A 22115-nucleotide genomic window follows, 5' to 3' on the forward strand; every position below is an offset into this window, starting at 1 on the left:
AACATACCGTACAACTGGAGTAGGATGAAACCAGATAACAGTATGAACTAACAACAGCAACAAACTGAACATAACTGATACACAAACTCGTGTAACCGAAAATAACCAGTATCAACCTAACTGCAAGGCACACTCCGCACTGGGATGGGCGCCCAGCATCCTCTACGGACTAGGAGAAAAGGATTTACCGGTATTAAAATCCTATTTTCTCTTACGTCCTAGAGGATGCTGGGGACTCCAAAAGGACCATGGGGTCTATACCAAAGCTCCAGAACGGGCGGGAGAGTGCGGACGACTCTGCAGCACCGATTGAGCAAACATGAGGTCCTCATCAGCCAGGGTATCAAACTTGTAAAACTTAGCAAAGGTCTTTGAACCCGACCACGTAGCTGCTCGGCAAAGCTGAAGTACCGAGACCCCTCGGGCAGCCGCCCAAGATGAGTCCACTTTCCTGGTAGAATGGGCCTTTACTGACTTCGGCAACGGTAGCCCAGCCGAAGAATGAGCTTGCTGAATCGTATTACAAATCCAGCGTGCAATAGTTTGCTTAGAAGCAGGATTTCCAATTTTGTTGGAAGCATACAGGACAAACAAAGCCTCTGTTTTCCTGGTAAGAGCCGTTCTGGCGACATAAATTTTCAAAGCTCTTACAACATCAAGAGACTTTGGAACCGCCACAGCATCTGTAGCCATAGGCACCACAATAGGTTGATTAATGTGAAACGAAGAAACCACCTTCGGCAGAAATTGTTGACGAGTCCTCAATTCCGCTCTATTCGAATGGAAGATCAAATATGGACTCTTGTGAGACAAGGCCGCCAACTCCGACACTCGCCTGGCAGACGCCAGAGTCAAAAGCATGACCACTTTCCAAGTGAGAAACTTTAACTCAACCTTACGCAAAGGCTCAAACCAGTGAGACATAAGAAACTGCAACACCACTTCAAGATCCCACTGCGCCACAAATGAAGGATGGATATGCAAGCACTCCCTTCACGAAAGTCTGAACCTCTGGAAGGACGGCCAATACTTTTTGAAAGAAAATAGATAAAGCCGAAATCTGCACTTTGATGGGACCCAATTTCAGGCCTGCATCGACGCCTGCCTGCAAAAAATGGAGAAAACGACCCAAGTGAAACTCCTCCGCAGGAGCTGCTTTGGTTTCACACCGCGAAACATACTTTCTCCAAATAAGGTGATAATGTTTCGCCGTAACCTCCTTCCTAGCCTTAAGGAGAGTGGGGATGACCTCCCCGGGAATACTTTTCCGAGCTAAGATTTGGCGCTCAACTTCCACGCCGTCAAACGCAGCCGCGGTAAGTCCGGAAACACTCAGGGCCCCTACAGTAACAGGTCCTCTCTTAGAGGAGTCGGCCAAGGATCTTCCACAAGCAATTCCCGAAGATCCGGATACCAGGCCCTGCGTGGCCAATCTGGAACGACGAGAATCGCTTGAACCCTTGTTAGTCGTATGATCCCCAGCACCTTTGGAATGAGAGGAAGCGGAGGGAACACATACACCGACTGAAACACCCACGGAGTCACCAGGGCATCCACTGCACTGGCTTGGAGGTCCCGTTACCTGGAACAATACCTCGGAAGCTTCTTGTTGAGGCGAGACGCCATCATGTCTATCAGAGGAATTCCCCAACGCCTTGTCACTTCTACAAATACCTCTTGATGAAGAGCCCACTCTCCCGGATGGAGATCGTGTCTGCTGAGGAAGTCTGCTTCCCAGTTGTCCACGCCCAGGAGGAAGACTGCTGACAGAGCGCTCACGTGCTGTTCCGCCCAGCGGAGAATTCTTGTGGCTTCCGCCATTGCCGCTCGGCTCCTTGTTCCGCCTTGGCGGTTTACGTACGCCACCGCTGTTATGTTGTCCGACTGGATCAGGACAGGACGACCCTGAAGAAGGCTCTTCGCTTGCAGCAGGCAATTGTAAATGGCTCTTAACTCGAGAACATTTATGTGGAGACAAGATTCCTGATTTGACCATTTTCCCTGGAAATTTCTTCCTTGCGTGACTGCGCCCCAGCCTCGGAGACTTGCATCTGTTGTCAGCAGAACCCAGTCCTGGATTCCGAATCGGCGTCCCTCTAGAAGGTGAGAGCTTTGCAGCCACCACAGGAGAGAAATCCTGGCCCTGGAAGATAGACTTATTTTCCGGTGCATGTGCAGTGAGACCCGGACCATTTGTTCAGCAGATCCCACTGAAACACCCGGGCATGAAACCTGCCAAACGGAATGGCTTCGTAAGCCGCAACCAACTTCCCTAGAACCCGAGGGCATTGATGAATCGACACACTTGTTGGCCTCAGAAGCTCCCTGACCATTGTCTGTATTTCCAGAGCTTTGTCTTCCGGAAGAAACACTCTCTGTAACTCCGTGTCTAGAATCATGCCCAGAAAGGGCAGCCGAGTGGCCGGGATCAACTGAGACTTCGGCAAATTTAGAACCCAATCGTGTTGTCGCAGATCCGACAGAGAAAGATCCACATTTCTTAACAACTGTTCCTTGGACCTCGCCTTTATCAGGAGATCGTCCAAGTACGGGATAATTGTAACCCCTTGATTGCGAAGGAGAACCATCATTTCTGCCATGACCTTGGTGAAAACCCGCGGGGCCGTGGAAAGCCCAAACGGCAACGTCTGAAATTGGTAATGACAATCCGGCACCGCAAATCTCAGGAAGGCCTGATGCGGAGGATATATCGGGACGTGTAAGTAGGCATCCTGTGTGTCGACTTGACGCCATAAAATCCCCCCCTTCTAGGCTGGAGATCACAGCATAGTTTTCAAGTATGGATTGAGGGATTTTAGGTTCAAAATCGGTCTGACCGAACCATCCGGCTTCGGTACGACAAAGAGGCTCGAATAGAACCCCTCCCCCCGTTGGGACGGGGGAACGGGAACAATGACCCTCTGCTGACACAACTCTTGTTGTATCGCAGCATTTACCACCTCTCTTTCCGGAAGAGACCCTGGCAAGGCCGAAATGAAAAAACGGTGAGGGGGCATCTCCTGAAACTCCAGCTTGTACCCCTGAGACACTATGTCTAAGACCCAAGGATCCAGGGCTGATTTAACCCAGACCTGACTGAAGATCCGGAGACGGCCCCCCACTGGCCCGGACTCCCGCAGGGGTGCCCCAGCGTCATGCGGTGGACTTGGTAGAGGCGGGGGAGGACTTTTGGTCCCAGGTGCCTGATCCTGCAGGCGACTTTTTCCCCCTTCCTCTACCCTCTGAAGCGAGGAAGGCTTTACCTCGTTTGTATTTATTAGGTCGAAAGGACTGCATCTGCTGATGGGGTGCCTTTTTCTGTTGTGTGGGAACATAAGGAAGAAAAGATGACTTACCCGCAGTCGCGGTAGACACCAGGGCCAATATTTACTAAGAATTCGAGTTTGTCCGATTTGTGTTTTTTTTCTAAGTCCCAATCCGGGAATTCACTAAGCACCAATCTCGGCAGTGTTTGGACTATTCGTAATGGTTTGATTTGCAAAGTTCCGAAATACGAATGAATAGACCATCGGTCAAACACGGCTGTTATTTCATACAATACGGGCATTCACTATTCATTCGTATTTGGGTGTTAGTTTCTGAGTGCTCAAGTGCGGGTCTGTTTTTTTTCGAATCGTTAAAAAAAGCAGCAAAAAAATAGACCTGCTTTTTCCAGTCGAGTTTGGATAACCATGCACGGATCAGTGAGATCTGTGCATGGTTATCTATGGGAAAGGGTCTGTTTAGTGTAAAAACTGACAAAAAAATTGCGTGGGGTCCCCCCTCCTAAGCACAACCAGCCTCGGGCTCTTTGAGCCGGTCCTGGTTGAAAAAAATATGGGGGGAAAATGACAGGGGTTCCCCCATATTTAATCAACCAGCACCGGGCTCTGCGCCTGGTCCTGGTTCCAAAAATACAGGGGACAAAAAGCGTAGGGGTCCCCCGTATTTTTGAAACCAGCACCGGGCTCCACTAGCCAGGTACATAATGCCACAGCCGGGGGACACTTTTATACTGGTCCCTGCGGCCCTGGCATTACATACCCAACTAGTCACCCCTGGCCGGGGTACCCTGGAGGAGTGGGAACCCCTTAAATCAAGGGGTCCCCCCCTCCAGCCACCCAAGGGCCAGGGGTGAAGCCCGAGGCTGTCCCCCCCCATCCAAGGGCGGCGGATGGGGGGCTGATAGCCTTTAAAAAAAATGTGAATATTGTTTTTAGTAGCAGTACTACAAGTCCCAGCAAGCCTCCCCCGCAAGCTGGTACTTGGAGAACCAAAAGTACCAGCATGCGGTGGAAAACCGGGCCCGCTGGTACCTGTAGTACTACTACTAAAAAATACCCCCCAAAAAACAGGACACACACACCGTGAAAGTATAAGTTTATTACAGACATGCACACCTCCATACATACATACTTACCTATGTTCCCACGAGGCTCGGTCCTCTTCTCCATGTAGAATCCTTGGGGTACCTGTGAAAAAAATTATACTCACATAATCCAGTGTAGAATCAGACCTTTGTATAATCCACGTACTTGGCAAAATAATAAAACGGAAACCCGACCATGCACTGAAAGGGGTCCCATGTTTACACATGGGACCCCTTTCCCCGACTGCCAGGACCCCCCCTGACTCCTTTCAAAGAGGGTCCCTTCAGCCAATCAGGGAGCGCCACGTCGTGGCACTCTCCTGATTGGCTGTGTGCTCCTGTAGTGTCTGTCAGGCAGCACACGGCACAGATACAATGTAGCTCCTATGCACTCCATTGTTGCCAATGGTGGGAACTTTGCGGTCCGCGGTGAGGTTACTATCGGTCAACCGCTGACCGCAAAGTTCCCACCATTGGATACAATGGAGCGAATAGGCGCTACATTGTATCTGTGCCGTGTGCTGCCTGACAGACACTACAGGAGCACACAGCCAATCAGGAGAGTGCTACTGGAACAAGCAGCTAGGCGAACCAAGTGATCGAACCCTCTGGAGCTAATGGTGTCCAGAAGCCTAAGAAGCAGAGCCTTTAACTAAGAAGAAGTAGGTCTGACTTCTCTCCCCTCAGTCTCACGATGCAGGGAGCCTGTAGCCAGCAGGTCTCCCTGAAAATAAAAAACCCTAACAAAAGTATTTTCTAGAGAAACTCAGTAGAGCTCCCCTAGTGTGTGTCAAGTCACTCCTGGGCACAAAGTGTAACTGAGGTCTGGAGGAGGGGCATAGAGGGAGGAGCCATTTCACACCCAGTCAAAGTCTTTTTAGTGTGCCCAAGCTCCTGCGGATCCGTCTATACCCCATGGTCCTTTTGGAGTCCCCAGCATCCTCTAGGACGTAAGAGAAACAATATTTAAATTTTTTTGTAGAAATGAAGTAACGGGGCTTTTCATTACATAGGTAACACAGTAGATATCTCCTGCTTACCTTGCTGCCCCAATGAGGTTTGCCATCACTATACACCAGTGTGTGGACTTCAGTCCTCAAAAATAAGATTTTACTCACCGGTAAATCTATTTCTCGTAGTCCGTAGTGGATGCTGGGAACTCCGTAAGGACCATGGGGAATAGACGGGCTCCGCAGGAGACTGGGCACTCTAAAAGAAAGATTAGGTACTATCTGGTGTGCACTGGCTCCTCCCTCTATGCCCCTCCTCCAGACCTCAGTTAGGATACTGTGCCCGGAAGAGCTGACACAATAAGGAAGGATTTTGAATCCCGGGTAAGACTCATACCAGCCACACCAATCACACCGTATAACTCGTGATACTATACCCAGTTAACAGTATGAAATATAACAGAGCCTCTCAACAGAAGGCTCAACAATAACCCTTTAGTTAGGCAATAACTATATACAAGTATTGCAGACAATCCGCACTTGGGATGGGCGCCCAGCATCCACTACGGACTACGAGAAATAGATTTACCGGTGAGTAAAATCTTATTTTCTCTGACGTCCTAGTGGATGCTGGGAACTCCGTAAGGACCATGGGGATTATACCAAAGCTCCCAAACGGGCGGGAGAGTGCGGATGACTCTGCAGCACCGAATGAGAGAACTCAAGGTCCTCCTCAGCCAGGGTATCAAATTTGTAGAATTTTGCAAACGTGTTTGCCCCTGACCAAGTTGCAGCTCGGCAAAGTTGTAAAGCCGAGACCCCTCGGGCAGCCGCCCAAGAAGAGCCCACTTTCCTCGTGGAATGGGCTTTTACTGATTTAGGATGCGGCAATCCAGCCGCAGAATGCGCCAGCTGAATTGTGCTACAAATCCAGCGAGCAATAGTCTGCTTAGAAGCAGGAGCACCTATTTTGTTGGGTGCATACAGGATAAAAAGCGAGTCAGTTTTCCTGACTCCAGCCGTCCTGGAAACATAAATTTTCAAGGCCCTGACTACGTCCAGTAACTTGGAATCTTCCAAGTCCCTAGTAGCCGCAGGCACTACAATAGGTTGGTTCAAGTGAAAAGCTGATACCACCTTAGGGAGAAACTGGGGACGAGTCCTCAATTCTGCCCTTTCCATATGGAAAATCAGATAAGGACTTTTACATGACAAAGCCGCCAATTCTGACACACGCCTGGCCGAAGCCAAGGCCAATAACATGACCACTTTCCACGTGAGATATTTCAGATCCACAGTTTTAAGTGGCTCAAACCAATGTGATTTCAGGAAACTCAACACCACGTTGAGATCCCAAGGTGCCACAGGAGGCACAAAAGGGGGCTGAATATGTAGTACTCCCTTTACAAATGTCTGAACTTCAGGCATTGAAGCCAGTTCTTTCTGGAAGAAAATCGACAGAGCCGAAATCTGGACCTTAATGGAACCCAATTTTAGGCCCATAGTCACTCCCGACTGTAGGAAGTGTAGAAAACGACCCAGCTGAAATTCCTCGGTAGGGGCCTTCCTGGCCTCACACCACGCAACATATTTTCGCCAAATACGGTGATAATGGTTTGCGGTTACTTCTTTCCTGGCTTTTATCAGCGTAGGAATGACTTCCTCCGGAATGCCCTTTTCCTTTAGGATCCGGAATTCAACCGCCATGCCGTCAAACGCAGCCGCGGTAAGTCTTAGAACAGACAGGGCCCCTGCTGTAGCAGATCCTGTCTGAGCGGTAGAGGCCATGGGTCCTCTGATATCATTTCTTGAAGTTCTGGGTACCAAGCTCTTCTTGGCCAATCCGGAACCACGAGTATCGTTCTTACTCCTCGCCTTCTTATTATTCTCAGTACCTTTGGTATGAGAGGCAGAGGAGGGAGCACATAAACCGACTGGTACACCCACGGTGTCACCAGAGCGTCCACCGCTATCGCCTGAGGGTCCCTTGACCTGGCGCAATATCTCTTTAGTTTTTTGTTGAGGCGGGACGCCATCATGTCCACCTGTGGCCTTTCCCAACGGTGTACCAACAGTTTGAAGACTTCTGGATGAAGTCCCCATTCTCCCGGGTGTAGGTCGTGTCTGCTGAGGAAGTCTGCTTCCCAGTTGTCCACTCCCGGAATGAACATTGCTGACAGTGCTATGACGTGATTTTCCGCCCATCGGAGAATCCTTGTGGCTTCTGCCATCGCCATCCTGCTCCTTGTGCCGCCCTGTCGGTTTACATGGGCGACTGCCGTGATGTTGTCTGATTGGATCAGTACCGGCTGGTTTTGAAGCAGGGGCCTTGCCTGACTTAGGGCATTGTAAATGGCCCTCAGTTCCAGAATATTTATGTGTAGGGACGACTCCTGACTTGACCAAAGTCCTTGGAAATTTCTTCCCTGTGTGACTGCCCCCCAGCCTCGAAGGCTGGCATCCGTGGTCACCAGGACCCAGTCCTGTATGCCGAATCAGCGGCCCTCTAGAAGATGAGCACTCTGCAGCCACCACAGCAGAGACACCCTGGTCCTTGGAGACAGGGTTATCAGTCGATGCATCTGAAGATGCGATCCCGACCACTTGTCCAAGAGGTCCCACTGGAAGGTCCTTGCATGGAACCTGCCGAATGGAATTGCTTCGTATGAAGCCACCATTTTTCCCAGGACTCGTGTGCAGTGATGCACCGATACCTGTTTTGGTTTCAGGAGGTCTCTGACTAGAGATGACAGCTCCTTGGGTTTCTCCTGCGGGAGAAACACTCTTTTCTGTTCTGTGTCCAGAACCATCCCCAGGAACAGTAGGCGTGTGGAAGGAACCAGCTGTGACTTTGGAATGTTTAGAATCCAGCCGTGCTGTTGTAGCACTTCCCGAGATAGTGCTACTCCGACCAACAACTGCTCCTTGGACCTCGCCTTTATAAGGAGATCGTCCAAGTACGGGATAATTAAAACTCCCTTTTTTCGAAGGAGTATCATCATTTCTGCCATTACCTTGGTAAACACCCTCGGTGCCGTGGACAGTCCAAACGGCAGTGTCTGGAATTGGTAATGGCAATCCTGTACCACAAATCTGAGGTACTCCTGGTGAGGAAGGTAAATGGGGACATGCAGGTAAGCATCCTTGATGTCCAGGGATACCATGTAATCCCCCTCGTCCAGGCTTGCAATAACCGCCCTGAGCGATTCCATCTTGAACTTGAATCTTTTTATGTATGTGTTCAAGGATTTCAAATTTAAAATGGGTCTCACCGAACCGTCCGGTTTCGGTACCACAAACAGTGTGGAATAGTAACCCCGTCCTTGTTGAAGTAGGGGCACCTTGACTATCACCTGCTGGGAATACAGCTTGTGAATTGCCTCTAGCACAGCCTCCCTGCCCGAGGGAGTTGTCGGCAAGGCAGATTTGAGGAAACGGCGGGGGGGAGACGCCTCAAATTCCAGCTTGTACCCCTGAGATACTACTTGAAGGATCCAGGGATCCACCTGTGAGCGAGCCCACTGATCGCTGAAATTTTTGAGGCGGCCCCCCACCGTACCTGGCTCCGCCTGTGGAGCCCCACCGTCATGCGGCGGACTTGGAAGAAGCGGGGGAGGACTTTTGTTCCTGGGAACCTGCTGTTTGTTGCAGCTTTTTTCCCCTACCTCTGCCTCTAGACAGAAAGGACCCGCCTTTTCCCCGCCTGTTTTTCTGGGGTCGAAAGGACTGTACCTGATAATACGGCGCTTTCTTAGGCTGTGAGGGGATATGGGGCAAAATTGCTGACTTCCCAGCTGTTGCTGTGGAAACTAGGTCTGAGAGACCATCCCCGAATAACTCCTCACCCTTATAAGGCAAAACTTCCATGTGCCTTTTTGAATCTGCATCCCCTGTCCACTGCCGAGTCCATAAGCCTCTCCTAGCAGAAATGGACAATGCACTTATTCTAGATGCCAGCCGGCAGATCTCCCTCTGTGCATCTCTCATATATAAGACTGAGTCTTTTGTATGCTCTACGGTTAGCAATATAGTGTCCCTGTCTAGGGTGTCAATATTTTCCGACAGGGAATCTGACCATGCAGCAGCAGCACTGCACATCCATGCTGAAGCAATAGCTGGTCTCAGTATAACACCTGTGTGTGTATATATAGACTTCAGGATAGCCTCCTGCTTTCTATCAGCAGGTTCCTTTAGGGCGGCCGTATCCGGAGACGGTAGTGCCACCTTTTTTGACAAACGTGTGAGCGCTTTATCCACCCTAGGGGGAGTTTCCCAACGTGACCTATCCTCTGGCGAGAAAGGGAACGCCATTAGTAACTTTTTAGAAATTACCAATTTTTTATCGGGGAAAGCCCACGCTTCTTCACACACTTCATTTAATTCTTCAGATGGCGGAAAAACTATTGGTAGTTTTTCTCCCCAAACATAATACCCTTTTTTGAGGTACCTGGGTTTATATCAGAAATGTGTAATACCTCTTTCATTGCCTCAATCATGCAACGAATGGCCCTAGTGGACATTAAATTAGACTCTTCGTCGTCGACACTGGTATGCACGTAATTCCTTCCATAAGTCCATCCACTCAGGTGTCTGCCCCGCAGGGGGTGACATCACATTTATAGGCATCTGCTCTGCCTCCACATAAGCCTCCTCATCAAACATGTCGACACAGTCGTACCGACACACCGCACACACACAGGGAATGCTCTTAACAGGAGACAGGACCCCACAAAAGCCCTTTGGGGAGACAGAGAGAGAGTATGCCAGCACACACCAGAGCGCTATATAATGCAGGGACTAACTGAATTATGTCCCCTTATAGCTGCTATAAGTTATACTGCGCCTAAATTTAGTGCCCCCCCTCTCTTTTTTACCCTTTCTGTAGTGCAGACTGCAGGGGAGAGCCAGGGAGCTTCCTTCCAGCGGAACTGTGAGAGAGAAATGGCGCCAGTGTGCTGAGGGAGATAGCTCCGCCCCTTTTTCGGCGGACTTTTCTCCTGCTTTTTTATGGATTCTGGCAGGGGTAATTATCACATATATAGCCTCTGAGGCTATATATTGTGATTATTTTGCCAGCCAAGGTGTTTTTATTGCTGCTCAGGGCGCCCCCCCCAGCGCCCTGCACCCTCAGTGACCGGAGTGTGAAGTGTGTATGAGGAGCAATGGCGCACAGCTGCAGTGCAGTGCGCTACCTTGGTGAAGACTGAAGTCTTCTGTCGACGATTTTCCAGACCATCTTCATGCTTCTGGCTCTGTAAGGGGGACGGCGGCGCGGCTCCGGGAACGAACACCAAGGACGGGTCCTGCGGTCGATCCCTCTGGAGCTAATGGTGTCCAGTAGCCTAAGAAGCCCAAGCTAGCTGCAAGCAGGTAGGTTCGCTTCTTCTCCCCTTAGTCCCTCGTTGCAGTGAGCCTGTTGCCAGCAGGTCTCACTGTAAAATAAAAAACCTAAAATATACTTTCTTTCTAGGAGCTCAGGAGAGCCCCTAGTGTGCATCCAGCTCGGCCGGGCACAGAAATCTAACTGAGGTCTGGAGGAGGGGCATAGAGGGAGGAGCCAGTGCACACCAGATAGTACCTAATCTTTCTTTTAGAGTGCCCAGTCTCCTGCGGAGCCCGTCTATTCCCCATGGTCCTTACGGAGTTCCCAGCATCCACTAGGACGTCACAGAAATACAAAAACTGCAATTGCAAGAGCATGTGCCATCAGAGCCATAGCTAGACTTTTTGGTGCCCTGTGTCAGAAAGCGAATCCCCCACTGCCCGCACAATTTTTCTACTAGGGACATAATGCAAATGCCCTTGTGGAGGAGTGGCATGACAACAGTAATCCCAGAGAAAGCCCATGCTTTGATGACCCTATCCCACATTATGGGCCTAATTCATACCCAACCCTCTGCAGAAGGCTGGCTACACCATCCTCTTAGCCAGGCTTTGAAGATCAAAGAGGCAGTTTTCACAATGGTGGAGATTTCACATTAGTGTTCTTCTTTTAATAGTAGGAAACCCCCCGCCACACCCAGGCAATAGAGTAATGGTAATAATTTGTGGATGGGTAAATACTGGGCCTAATTCAGCTTCAGTTGCAAAACTGCAAATCATGCGATTATCAGCAGACTGAGCATATGCAGCAAACACATTGCACATGCGCGAAGGCTAAATTGTGATTGCAATTTAGCTAAATGCAAACACAATTTGATTGACCGTTCGTGGGTGTTCACATGGCGTTTGTGGGGAGTGGTTGGAGGAATGCAGGCAGATCATGACCGTTTTCGTGGATGGGGGGGGGGGGGGGGGGGGAGGTGCATCTGACGTCAGATGCATTCTCATTGTTTTGAGTAGCCCTGGGTCAACTGCAATTGTCAATGGTACTCAATTTCTGCATCGCATTTTTGCAATTACACAAGCAATTTTGCAATGGTATCTGTGGGAGTCTTTTACCTTTCTGGGCGGCTCTTCGCATGCAATTTTTAGAAGAAGCGGGGTTGAGAAAAACGCAATTTTTGTCTCAGTAGCGATCCAAGCTGAACTAGGTCCACTGTTCAATACAGATTTATTTTTATTTTGTTTTACTTTAAAAATGACAGTTTGGAGACACATATTCATAGACTACTTACTTTTGGTGAGCTACATGGAACCCCAGTGGGTGGTCCGTGGGCAAAATCACAGTATTTTACAGTGACATTAAGTGCGTAACAGGTATCAGGGAAAGAATATTACAACTACTAAATAGTTGGCTGTTACATTTCTGCGCATGGGTTGGAATATCCCAGACCACAGTAGTTTTAGCGACAGGAATGCCACAGCCTGCATTTAGTCAGCTGCTGTAGCAGGTCAAACATGCCCCTTGCCTCATATCAATCAATTTAGATACATTGAGATACATGCATGCAACCACTACTGTGTTGACTATAGTTTCATACATACAGACCAGAAAATTTGCAACCCTCAATGTGAATTAGTAGCAGCAAAATAAAAATAAAACATAGAGGTTTTTTTGATAAGGATTTTAATTTATATTGAACGTCTATGCTTTTCTATGCATCACCTGGTTAGTCGAGGGTTTGTCAGGATTTTTCACTTTGAATGAACTTTGAGCACCACACCATTCATTCTTCCTTATGTTCTGTCTCAGACTGTCAACAGTACACTTGCTTTGGCTTTGCCCTATATCTCGCAGCATATCAGCTTCCGTTACGTCATTCCAGGAACGTAATGCAATACCAGGGGGCAAATATCGAGGAGGGGGCCCAATGGCACACCATCCAGCATATGATTTACCCTTGAAACATGGAACCATGTTATCAACCTCATCTCTAGGCTTATCAGGAGGACATTTATTTGATCGTTCATCACGTTCTCTCACATGGACTCTTTCAGATTGTTTTGTTTCTTCTGTACAATCGAGAATTATCTTCTTCTCTCCCAGAAACTTCTGAATAAATGTAAGATTGTCAAGAGTAGATTTGTTATGCATCTGAATTGAAGTCAATCTATGCTCTAACGTTTGCAATTCAGCCTGAAAATCATCATTTAGTTCTGTACTCTCACAATCAGTGTCTTCATCCTGTGAATTGGACTCTGTGCTGGTCTCCGAATCACTGATTAGTGATAATGTGGCTGAGGGGCTGCCAGAACTAGCTTGTTCTGTTGTCACATACTGGGTGTCAGATTGGGACTTAGTTGAAGAAAGAGTTTCTGTTCTGTTGACACAACAAAGTCCTGTCTCGTTCTCAAATGTCTCTGTACAACAGAGTACAAATAAAAAATTAGCAGAAGAACAATTAAAAATTGAAGAACTGTTTATTTCATAAACAAATGAAGTCCTGCGGTTTTACTTGTGTTTTCATTTCTAGTATAACTGTACAACTGTGCTTCTTATACGTTTGGCAGCACATTCTCTCTAGGTTTCCCAATAACTTTACATGCAGTAAATGCAAAAAAGTGGGACAAGTAGCTTTCTATTGGATGGTTAGTTAAATCAGATAACAAAAGATTTTGTTAAGAATATGGGGGAAGATGTATGATACCGCGGCACATAACGAGTTTTATGGTAAGAACTTACCTTTGTTAAAACTCTTTCTGCGAGGTACACTGGGCTCCACAAGGAAAGACATAGGGGTGTACAGTAGGATCTTGATCCGAGGCACCAACAGGCTCAAAAGCTTTGACTGTTCCCAGAATGCACAGCGCCGCCTCCTCTATAACCCCACGTCCCTGCACAGGAGCTCCGTTTTTAGTTAACCAGCCCAATGCAGTAGCAGGAAAAGAGACGACAACAATTAGTAGCCACATACACCACACTCTCACGACAGGAGAAGTGTCAGCGGCTAATGCCATACCAACCCAAAGAAGCTAAGTGCGTCAGGGTGGGCGCCTTGTGGAGCCCACTGTACCTCGCAGAAAGAGTTTTAACAAAGGTAAGTTCTTACCATAAAACTCGTTTTTCTGCTGCGGGGTACACTGGGCTCCACAAGGAAAGACATAGGGGATGTCCTAAAGCAGTTCCTTATGGGAGGGGACGCACTGTAGCGGGCACAAAAACCCGGCATCCAAAGGAAGCATCCTGGGAAGCGGCAGTATCGAAGGCATAGAACCTTATGAACGTGTTCACTGAGGACCACGTAGCCGCCTTGCACAATTGTTCAAGGGTCGCACCACAGCGGGCCGCCCAAGAAGGTCCAACAGACCGAGTAGAATGGGCCGTAATGTGAGCAGGAGCTGATAGACCAGCCCTCACATAAGCATGTGCAATCACCATTCTAATCCATCAGGCCAAAGTTTGCTTATGAGCAGGCCAGCCCCGTTTGTGAAATCCAAACAGCACAAAGAGAGAATCAGATTTCCTAATAGAAGCAGTTCTCTTCACATAGATACGGAGAGCCCGTACTACATCCAAAGACCGCTCTTTGGTAGAAAGATCAGGAGAAACAAGTGCCGGAACCACGACCTCCTGGTTAAGGCGGAACGAAGAAACCACCTTAGGCAAATAACCGGGACGAGTCCTAAGAACCGCCCGGTCACTATGAAATATCAGATATGGGGAAGTACAAGACAAGGCACCCAAATCCGTCACTCTTCTAGCTGAAGCGATAGCCAGCAGAAACACCACCTTAAGGGAAAGCAACTTAAGATCAGCTAAACCAAGAGGTTCAAACGGAGACTCTTGTAATGCCTCCAAAACCACCGACAAGTCCCAAGGAGCCACAGGCGGGACATAGGGAGGTTGGATACGCAACACACCCTGAGTGAAGGTATGCACATCAGGTAAGGTCGCAATCTTTCTCTGAAACCACACCGACAAGGCAGATATTTGAACCTTGAGGAAGGCCAGACGCAGGCCTAAGTCCAAACCCTGTTGAAGAAAGGGCAACAACTTGGCTATACTAAACTTGGAAGCGTCATAATTGTTAGATGCGCACCAAACAAAGTAAGAATACCAGACCCTATAATAAATCCGAGCAGAAGCCGGTTTCCGGGCCCGCAACATAGTTTGAATGACCACCTCAGAAAACCCTTTAGTCCTTTAGACGGAAGCTTCAAGAGCCACGCCGTCAAAGACAGCCGGGCTAGGTCCTGGTAGACACAGGGGCCCTGAACGAGGAGGTCTGGGCATTGTGGAAGTAGAATTGGACGCTCTGACAATAGGCCCTGCAGGTCTGAGAACCAGAGCCGTCTGGGCCACGCTGGGGCTATGAGAAGCAGAATTCCTCTTTCTCGCTTGAACTTCCGAATTACCCTGGGCAGGAGTGACACCGGAGGGAACACGTACGGCAGTCGAAACCTCCACGGCACCGCCAGCACATCCACGAATGCTGCTTGAGGATCCCTTGTCCTTGCTCCGAAGACCGGAACCTTGTGATTGTGTCAAGATGCCATCAGATCTACGTCTGGAAGGCCCCACTTTTCTACTAGGCGTTGAAACACTTCTGGATGGAGGCCCCACTCGCCGGCATGTACGTCCTGACGACTGAGAAAGTCCGCTTTCCAATTCAGGACTCCCGGAATGAATATTGCCGATATGGCTGGTAGATGGCGTTCCAAACGGCTTTGAGTGCCGCCTTGATGATTTATGTAAGCCACTGTGGTGGCGTTGTCCGACTGCACTTGACAGGACGGTTCTGAATTAAATGCTGGGCTAGGTTCAATGCATTGAAGACCGCCTGCAATTCCAGAATGTTGATTGAGAGGAGGGACTCCTCCTTGGTCCACCGACCCTGAAGGGAGTGTTGCTCCAGCACCGCGCCCCAACCTCTTAGACTGGCATCTGTCATCAACAGGACCCAGTTGGATATCCAGAAGGGACGGCCCTGCACACTTGCTGGTCCTGGAGCCACCAGAGCAGCGACAGACGGACCTCCAGAGTCAATGAGATCATTTGAGACCTGATCCGCTGAGGCAGGCCGTCCCACTTGGCTAGAATCAGCCTCTGGTGGGGGCGAGAATGGAATTGAGCATACTCCACCATGTCGAATGCTGATACCATGAGGCCCAGCACCTGCATCGCTGAATGTATCGACACTTGCGGACGAGAAAGGAAGCAACGAATCCTGTCCTGAAGCTTCAGGACTTTCTCCTGACACAAGAACAATCGCTGGTTGTGAGTGTCCAACAGCGCTCCCAGGTGCACCATGCTCTGAGCAGGGACCAGGGAGGATTTCTTCCAGATGATGAGCCACCCGTGGGTTTGTAGAAACCGGACAGTCATATCCAGACGACGTAGGAGAAGTTCTGGGGAATTTGCCAGGATTAACAAGTCGTCCAGAAACGGCAGTATCCTGACCCCTTGACGGCGGAGTACCACCGTCATCACCGCCATGACTTTGGTGAAGACTCGCGGAGCCGTAGTTAAACCAAAAGGTAACGCCCGAAACTGGTAATGGAGGTTGCCAATCGCAAACCTCAGGTATTGCTGATGTGACGCTGCTACAGGAACATGCAGGTAAGCATCCTGTATATCCAGGGAGACCATGTAGTCCCCAGGTTCCAAGGCCAGAACTATAGAACGAAGGGTTTCCATACGGAACTTGGAAACCTTCACAAACCTGTTTAATGCCTTGAGGTTGAGAATGGGCCGGGAAGACCCATTCGGTTTCGAGACTAGAAACAGCGGAGAATAGTACCCCCGGCCCCTCTTGCGCAAGGGGCACCTGTACTACGACTCCTGTATCCAGGAGGGTCTGTACCACCGAATGTAGAGTGTTTGCCTTTGTCTGGTCCAACGGGACGTCTGTCCGGCAAAATCGATGAGGGGGTCGGTTTTGGAAGGCTATGGCGTAACCCCGAGTGACGACATCCCTTACCCAGGCATCTGAAGTGGTCTTCAACCATTCCTGGGTATACCCTAGAAGCCGGCCCCCCACCCTGGGATCCCCCAGGGGAAGGCCCACCCCGTAATGCTGCAGGCTTATCAGCCTTGGAAGCTGGCTGACGGGCCTCCCAAGCTCTTTTGGGCTTTAGCGAACCAGGTTTGGAAGTACGGGCCTGCTTGTTGTACACCTGACCTTTTGCTTTACCTGAAGGACGAAAGGGACGAAAGGAAGTACCTTTAGCCTTCGACACAGAAGGAGCGGTACTTGGCAGACAGGCAGTTTTGGCAGCAGCCAAGTCAGCCACTATCTTATTTAAGTCCTCCCCAAAAAGTATATCTCCCTTGAAAGGGAGTACCTCCAGGGTTTTTCTAGAGTCCAGATCCACAGACCAGGATCTCAGCCACAATATCCGGCAAGCCAGGACTGACGTAGTAGAGGCCTTGGCTGCTAGAATACCGGCATCAGAAGCCGCCTCTTTAATATAGCGAGAAGCTGTGACAATATATGACAAGCATTGTCTAGCATGGTCCGAAGAGATTTCAGCTTCTAACTCCAAGGCCCATGCTTCAATAGCCTCTGCAGCCCATGTTGCTGCAATAGTGGGCCTTTGTGCAGCACCCGTGAGGGTGTAAATCGCTTTCATACAACCCTCCACACATTTATCCGTAGGCTCTTTTAGAGACGTGACAGTAGTGACAAGTAGAGCTGAGGAAATCACCATCCTAGCCACATGTGAGTCAACTGGAGGAGGTGTTTCCCAATTTTTAGACAGCTCTGGTGCGAGGGGATAGCGAGCCAGCATCTTCTTTTGAGGCACAAACTTCGTACCCGGGTTTTCCCAGGGTTCCTGACGTATATCCACTAGGTGGTCAGAGTGAGGTAAATCTTGTTTAACCACCTTCTGACGCTTGAACCTATCTGGTTTCTTAGGAGGGATGGATGGCTCGGGATCATCCGTAATCTGTAGAATTAACTTAATAGCCTCCAAAAGATCAGGAACATCCACATGTGAACTACCCTCCCCATCAGCAGTATCTGAGTCAGAACCTGTGGGGTCAGTGTAAGTGTAGTCTTCATCAGACGAGGTGTCAGTGACAGCGATGGATTGTGAGGAGACAAGAGCACGCTTAGAGGACCCCTTGGGTTTAGGCGAGCGATGTTCAGACTGTTTAGTAGTCAGGGACTGGTTCAACTTCCTCAATTGAGCAGATAAATCGTCCGCCAACGGCGGGTTAGCTGCAGGGACCACATACGGCTGCACCGGCATAGGTGGTCCCATAGGGGGTGTTAGTTTATTAACTAGCGTATGTAGAAGCGTGGAAAAAGCGGCCCACGGTGGGTCATTATGTACCTCCGTTGCCACAGTCCCACTATCACTGACCTGGTTGGAGAGAGTGTTGTGGACTCGGGGCTTCTTCCGGTGACCGGGAAGAGGAACCGCTACTGGGTCGCAGTAGAGATGGCCGGATGTAGGTCTTCCTCATACAGAGACGGTAGGCAGGAGGCACGGAGGAATGCTTGAAGGTCTACTGAAAGACAAGACTTGTAAAAGTGTTGAGTGCTGAGGCACAGAGGTGCTGGAGATATTGAGGTGCTGGAGGCACGGAGGTGCTGGAGGCACAGAGGTACGGAGGTGCTGAGGCACGGCGGTGCTGGAGGCACAGAGGTGCAGAGGTACGGAGGTGCTGAGGCACGGAGGGGCTGGAGGCACAGAGGTGCTGAGGTACGGAGGTGCTGAGGCACGGAGGTGCTGGAGGCACAGAGGTGCGTAGAGGCGCTCGGGCGCTTGGAGGTACTGATGTGCTTGGAGGCACGGAGGTGCGTGGTGGCGCTCGGGCGCTTGGAGGCACCGATGTGCTTGGAGGCACGGAGGTGCGTGGTAGTGCTCGGGCGTTTGGAGGCACTGATGTGCTTGGAGGCACGGAGGAGCGTGGTGGCGCTCGGGCGCTTGGAGGCACTGATGTGCTTGGAGGCACGGAGGTGTGTGGTGGCGCTCGGGCGCTTGGAGGCACTGATGTGCTTGGAGGCACGGAGGTGCGTGGTGGCGCTCGGAGGCACTGATGTGCTTGGAGGCACGGAGGTGCGTGGTGGCGCTCGGAGACACCGTAATGCTGGGGACACAGATATGCTTGGAGACACAGAAGTAGCAGGAACAAGGGAGCTCTGGAGATCACGGTTTCTGACAGGCAGAATTGATGATACACAGGCGCCGGATCTCTGCCCGGCGTCTGACTTTAAACCTCCCGCCTTTGCCTGATTGGCGGAGCGGGCAGGTGACGTCAGCCCCGCTCCGCCTACCTGACCTCAGTCAACATGGCGGCGCCCTCGCTCCGGGAAGCCGCCGAGGAGACCCACCGACCCGACGCCGGAACCCCGAGACTGCCGGAGGAGAGAGGCGCCAGGCCATCCAGGACACCCGCAGAGGCAAGCGCGGCCGCCGCTGCCCGCGAGGTGTGACAGTACCCCCTCCTCCAGGAGTGGCCCCTGGACACTTTCCGGGCTTAGTTGGATGTCTGGAGTGGAAGATCCGAACCAGTCGGGGAGCCGTTACCTCAGTAGCATTGATCCAACTTCTCTCCTCAGGACCATAACCTTTCCACTCTACCAAGTACTGTAGTTTTTTATGAAGATAACGAGAGTCAAGAATAGCTTTGATTTCAAATTCTGTCCCAGCTTCAGACACTAAAGAAGTTGGTCTAGGGGATGCTGAGTGGAACCGATTCAGAATGAGGGGGCGGAGGAGAGAGACATGAAAGGAGTTTGGAATTCGAAGGTGGGAAGGCAACCCTAATTTGCAAACGACCGGGTTCAAGACTTGCAGCACTGAGAAAGGACCAATGAACCTTGGGGCAAATTTCATAGTAGGTACTTTCAAACGAAGATTGCGGGTAGAGAGCCATACCTTGTCGCCAACCTTATATTGAGGAGCTGCTCGTCGCTTCCTATCCGCAAAGAATTTATAGCGACCGGAAACTCTCTTGAGATTGGCATGAACTCGACTCCAGATTTGGTTAAAATGTCGGAGAGTAGAGGCTGCAGCAGGAACTTCTTCTGGAGGACAAATGGGCAACTCCGGAACTTGGGGATGAAATCCATAATTAATAAAGAATGGAGACTCACCAGTTGAAGAATGATATAGATGGTTGTGGGCAAACTCGGCCCAAGGCAATAACTCCACCCAGTTATCTTGAGAAGGAGAAAGGTAAACACGGAGAAAAGTTTCTAGATCCTGAATGACACGTTCAGTTTGCCCATTAGTCTGTGGATGGTAAGCAGAAGAGAACTTGAGTTTAATTTGTAGAGTTGAACAGAGGGCTCTCCAGAATCTTGCTGTAAACTGTACCCCTCGATCTGAGACTATTTCTAGAGGTAACCCGTGCAGGCGGAAATGCTCCTGGATAAATAACAGGGCCAACTTGGAAGCGGATGGTAATCCGGTCAACGGAACAAAATGTGCCATCTTAGAGAATCGGTCAATAATCACCCAAATGGTGTTATGACCCTTAGAGAGAGGTAGTTCAGTAACAAAGTCCATCGAGATATGAGTCCAAGGCCTTTTAGGAATGGATAAAGGATGCAACAAGCCCGCAGGCGGCAGACGTGGAGTTTTGTGCTGAGCACATTGAGGACACGAATTAACATACTCTTGAACATCTTTTTTCATAGTGTCCCACCAGTACGATCTTCGCAGAAATTCCCACATTTTCTGAACTCCCGGATGACCAGAAAACTTAGAAGTGTGAGCCCACTGCAACAGTCTTGGTCGAAATTTAACTGGTACCGACATTCTTCCAGGAGGAGGGCCCAACCCGGTGGGAGCTGCAGAAATAGAGATGGGACTAAGGATTAATGCCTTCTCCATTGTATTCTCCTCATCCGAAGCCATCACTGAACGGGATAAGGCATCCGCCTTGGTATTAAGAGTTCCAGCCCGATACTAGATGATAAAGGAAAATCTGGCAAAGAAGAGCGCCCATCTTGCCTGACGGGGATTCAAACATTGGGCCGTCTTTAGGTACAGTAAATTCTTGTGATCCGTAAAAATTGTAATTAAGTGTTTAGCACCCTCCAGAAGATATCTCCATTCTTCTAAAGCAGATTTAATTGCCAGCAGCTCTTTGTCTCCAATGGTGTAATTTAATTCAGCAGGGGAGAACTTGCGAGAATGGAAACCACACAGATGCAACTTCCCATCTGAGGCATACTGCGAAAGTACAGCACCTATGCCTACCGTGGAAGCATCAACCTCCAGAAAGAATGGTTTTAGGAAATCTGGCTGCTGAAGTACGGGAGCGGACATAAAGGCTGTCTTCAGCTGTTTGAACGCTGCTACTGCTTCAGAAGGCCAATTGCTTGGGTCAGCCCCTTTCTTAGTTAGAGCAGTAATAGGTGCCACTATAGTAGAGAAACCTCTTATAAATTTTCGATAATAATTCGCGAATCCTAGAAATCGTTGCACTGCTTTCAAGGAAAGAGGTTGAGTCCAATCTCGGATGGCCGAGAGTTTCTCCGGATCCATACGCAATTCAGTTCCAGAAATAATGTAGCCCAAAAATGAAATAGAAGGAACCTCAAAGGTGCACTTGGAGATTTTGCCATAAAGATGGTTCTCGCGCAACCGAAGGAGTACTTCCTTAACTTGTAGTCGGTGCTCAGAAAGATTCTTTGAAAATATCAGAATGTCATCCAAATAGACTACTACATTCAGATACAACATGTCCCGAAAAACTTCATTAATGAATCCCTGAAAGACGGCGGGGGCGTTGCTGAGGCCAAATGGCATTACCATATACTCGTAATGCCCATCTCTTGTATTGAAAGCGGTCTTCCACTCATCCCCCTGTCGAATACGTATCAAATTGTATGCTCCCCTTAAGTCAAGCTTAGTAAACACTCGAGCTCCACGCACTCTATCAAAAAGCTCTGTGATGAGCGGCAGAGGATACTTGTTCTTAATGGTGACTTCATTTAAACCACGATAGTCAATACATGGTCTCAGGCCTCCATCTTTTTTCTTTACAAAGAAGAAGCCAGCTCCCGCTGGGGAAGTGGAGGGACGGATGAACCCCTTCTGCAAATTCGACTTAATGTACTCTGACATAGCTTGTATCTCTGGAACCGACAAAGGATAAGTGCGACCTCGGGGCGGCATTTTTCCAGGAATAAGCTCAATAGGACAGTCCCAGGGCCTATGCGGAGGTAATTTATCAGCCGCCTGTTCCGAGAAGACATCTAAAAATTCTCGATAAGCTTCTGGAATAGACTCCACGTCCAACTTGGCCGATGCACGGAGTGGAACGACAGGAGCAAGACAATTCAATCGACAGAAAGGGCTCCAAGAAATTATTTGTGTCGACCCCCAGTCGACATGAGGGTTGTGAAGCCTGAGCCAGGGAAGAACCAAAACGAGATCATGAGACATCTCCTGAATAACCAGAAACTCCAGTTGTTCTCGGTGCAAAGCTCCCACTTGTAGCTGAATTG

The 22115-nt window shown here is 49.6% G+C and overlaps 1 protein-coding gene across 9 annotated transcripts in view; it reads right to left on the reverse strand.

Moving 5' to 3' along the window:
- The window catches only part of TEX14 (testis expressed 14, intercellular bridge forming factor), a 739191-nt gene that overhangs the window by 249484 nt on the left and 467592 nt on the right, over nucleotides 1–22115 (reverse strand). For all 9 annotated transcript variants that reach the window (XM_063953897.1, XM_063953895.1, XM_063953894.1 and 6 more), the window contains one exon: nucleotides 12368–13062. In XM_063953897.1, coding sequence (XP_063809967.1) covers nucleotides 12368–13062 — 695 coding nt within the window. The remainder of the gene's footprint in view (nucleotides 1–12367; nucleotides 13063–22115) is intronic.

This window comes from Pseudophryne corroboree, chromosome 2 (assembly GCF_028390025.1).
Source record: "Pseudophryne corroboree isolate aPseCor3 chromosome 2, aPseCor3.hap2, whole genome shotgun sequence".
In the NCBI taxonomy this organism is placed as follows: domain Eukaryota; kingdom Metazoa; phylum Chordata; class Amphibia; order Anura; family Myobatrachidae; genus Pseudophryne; species Pseudophryne corroboree.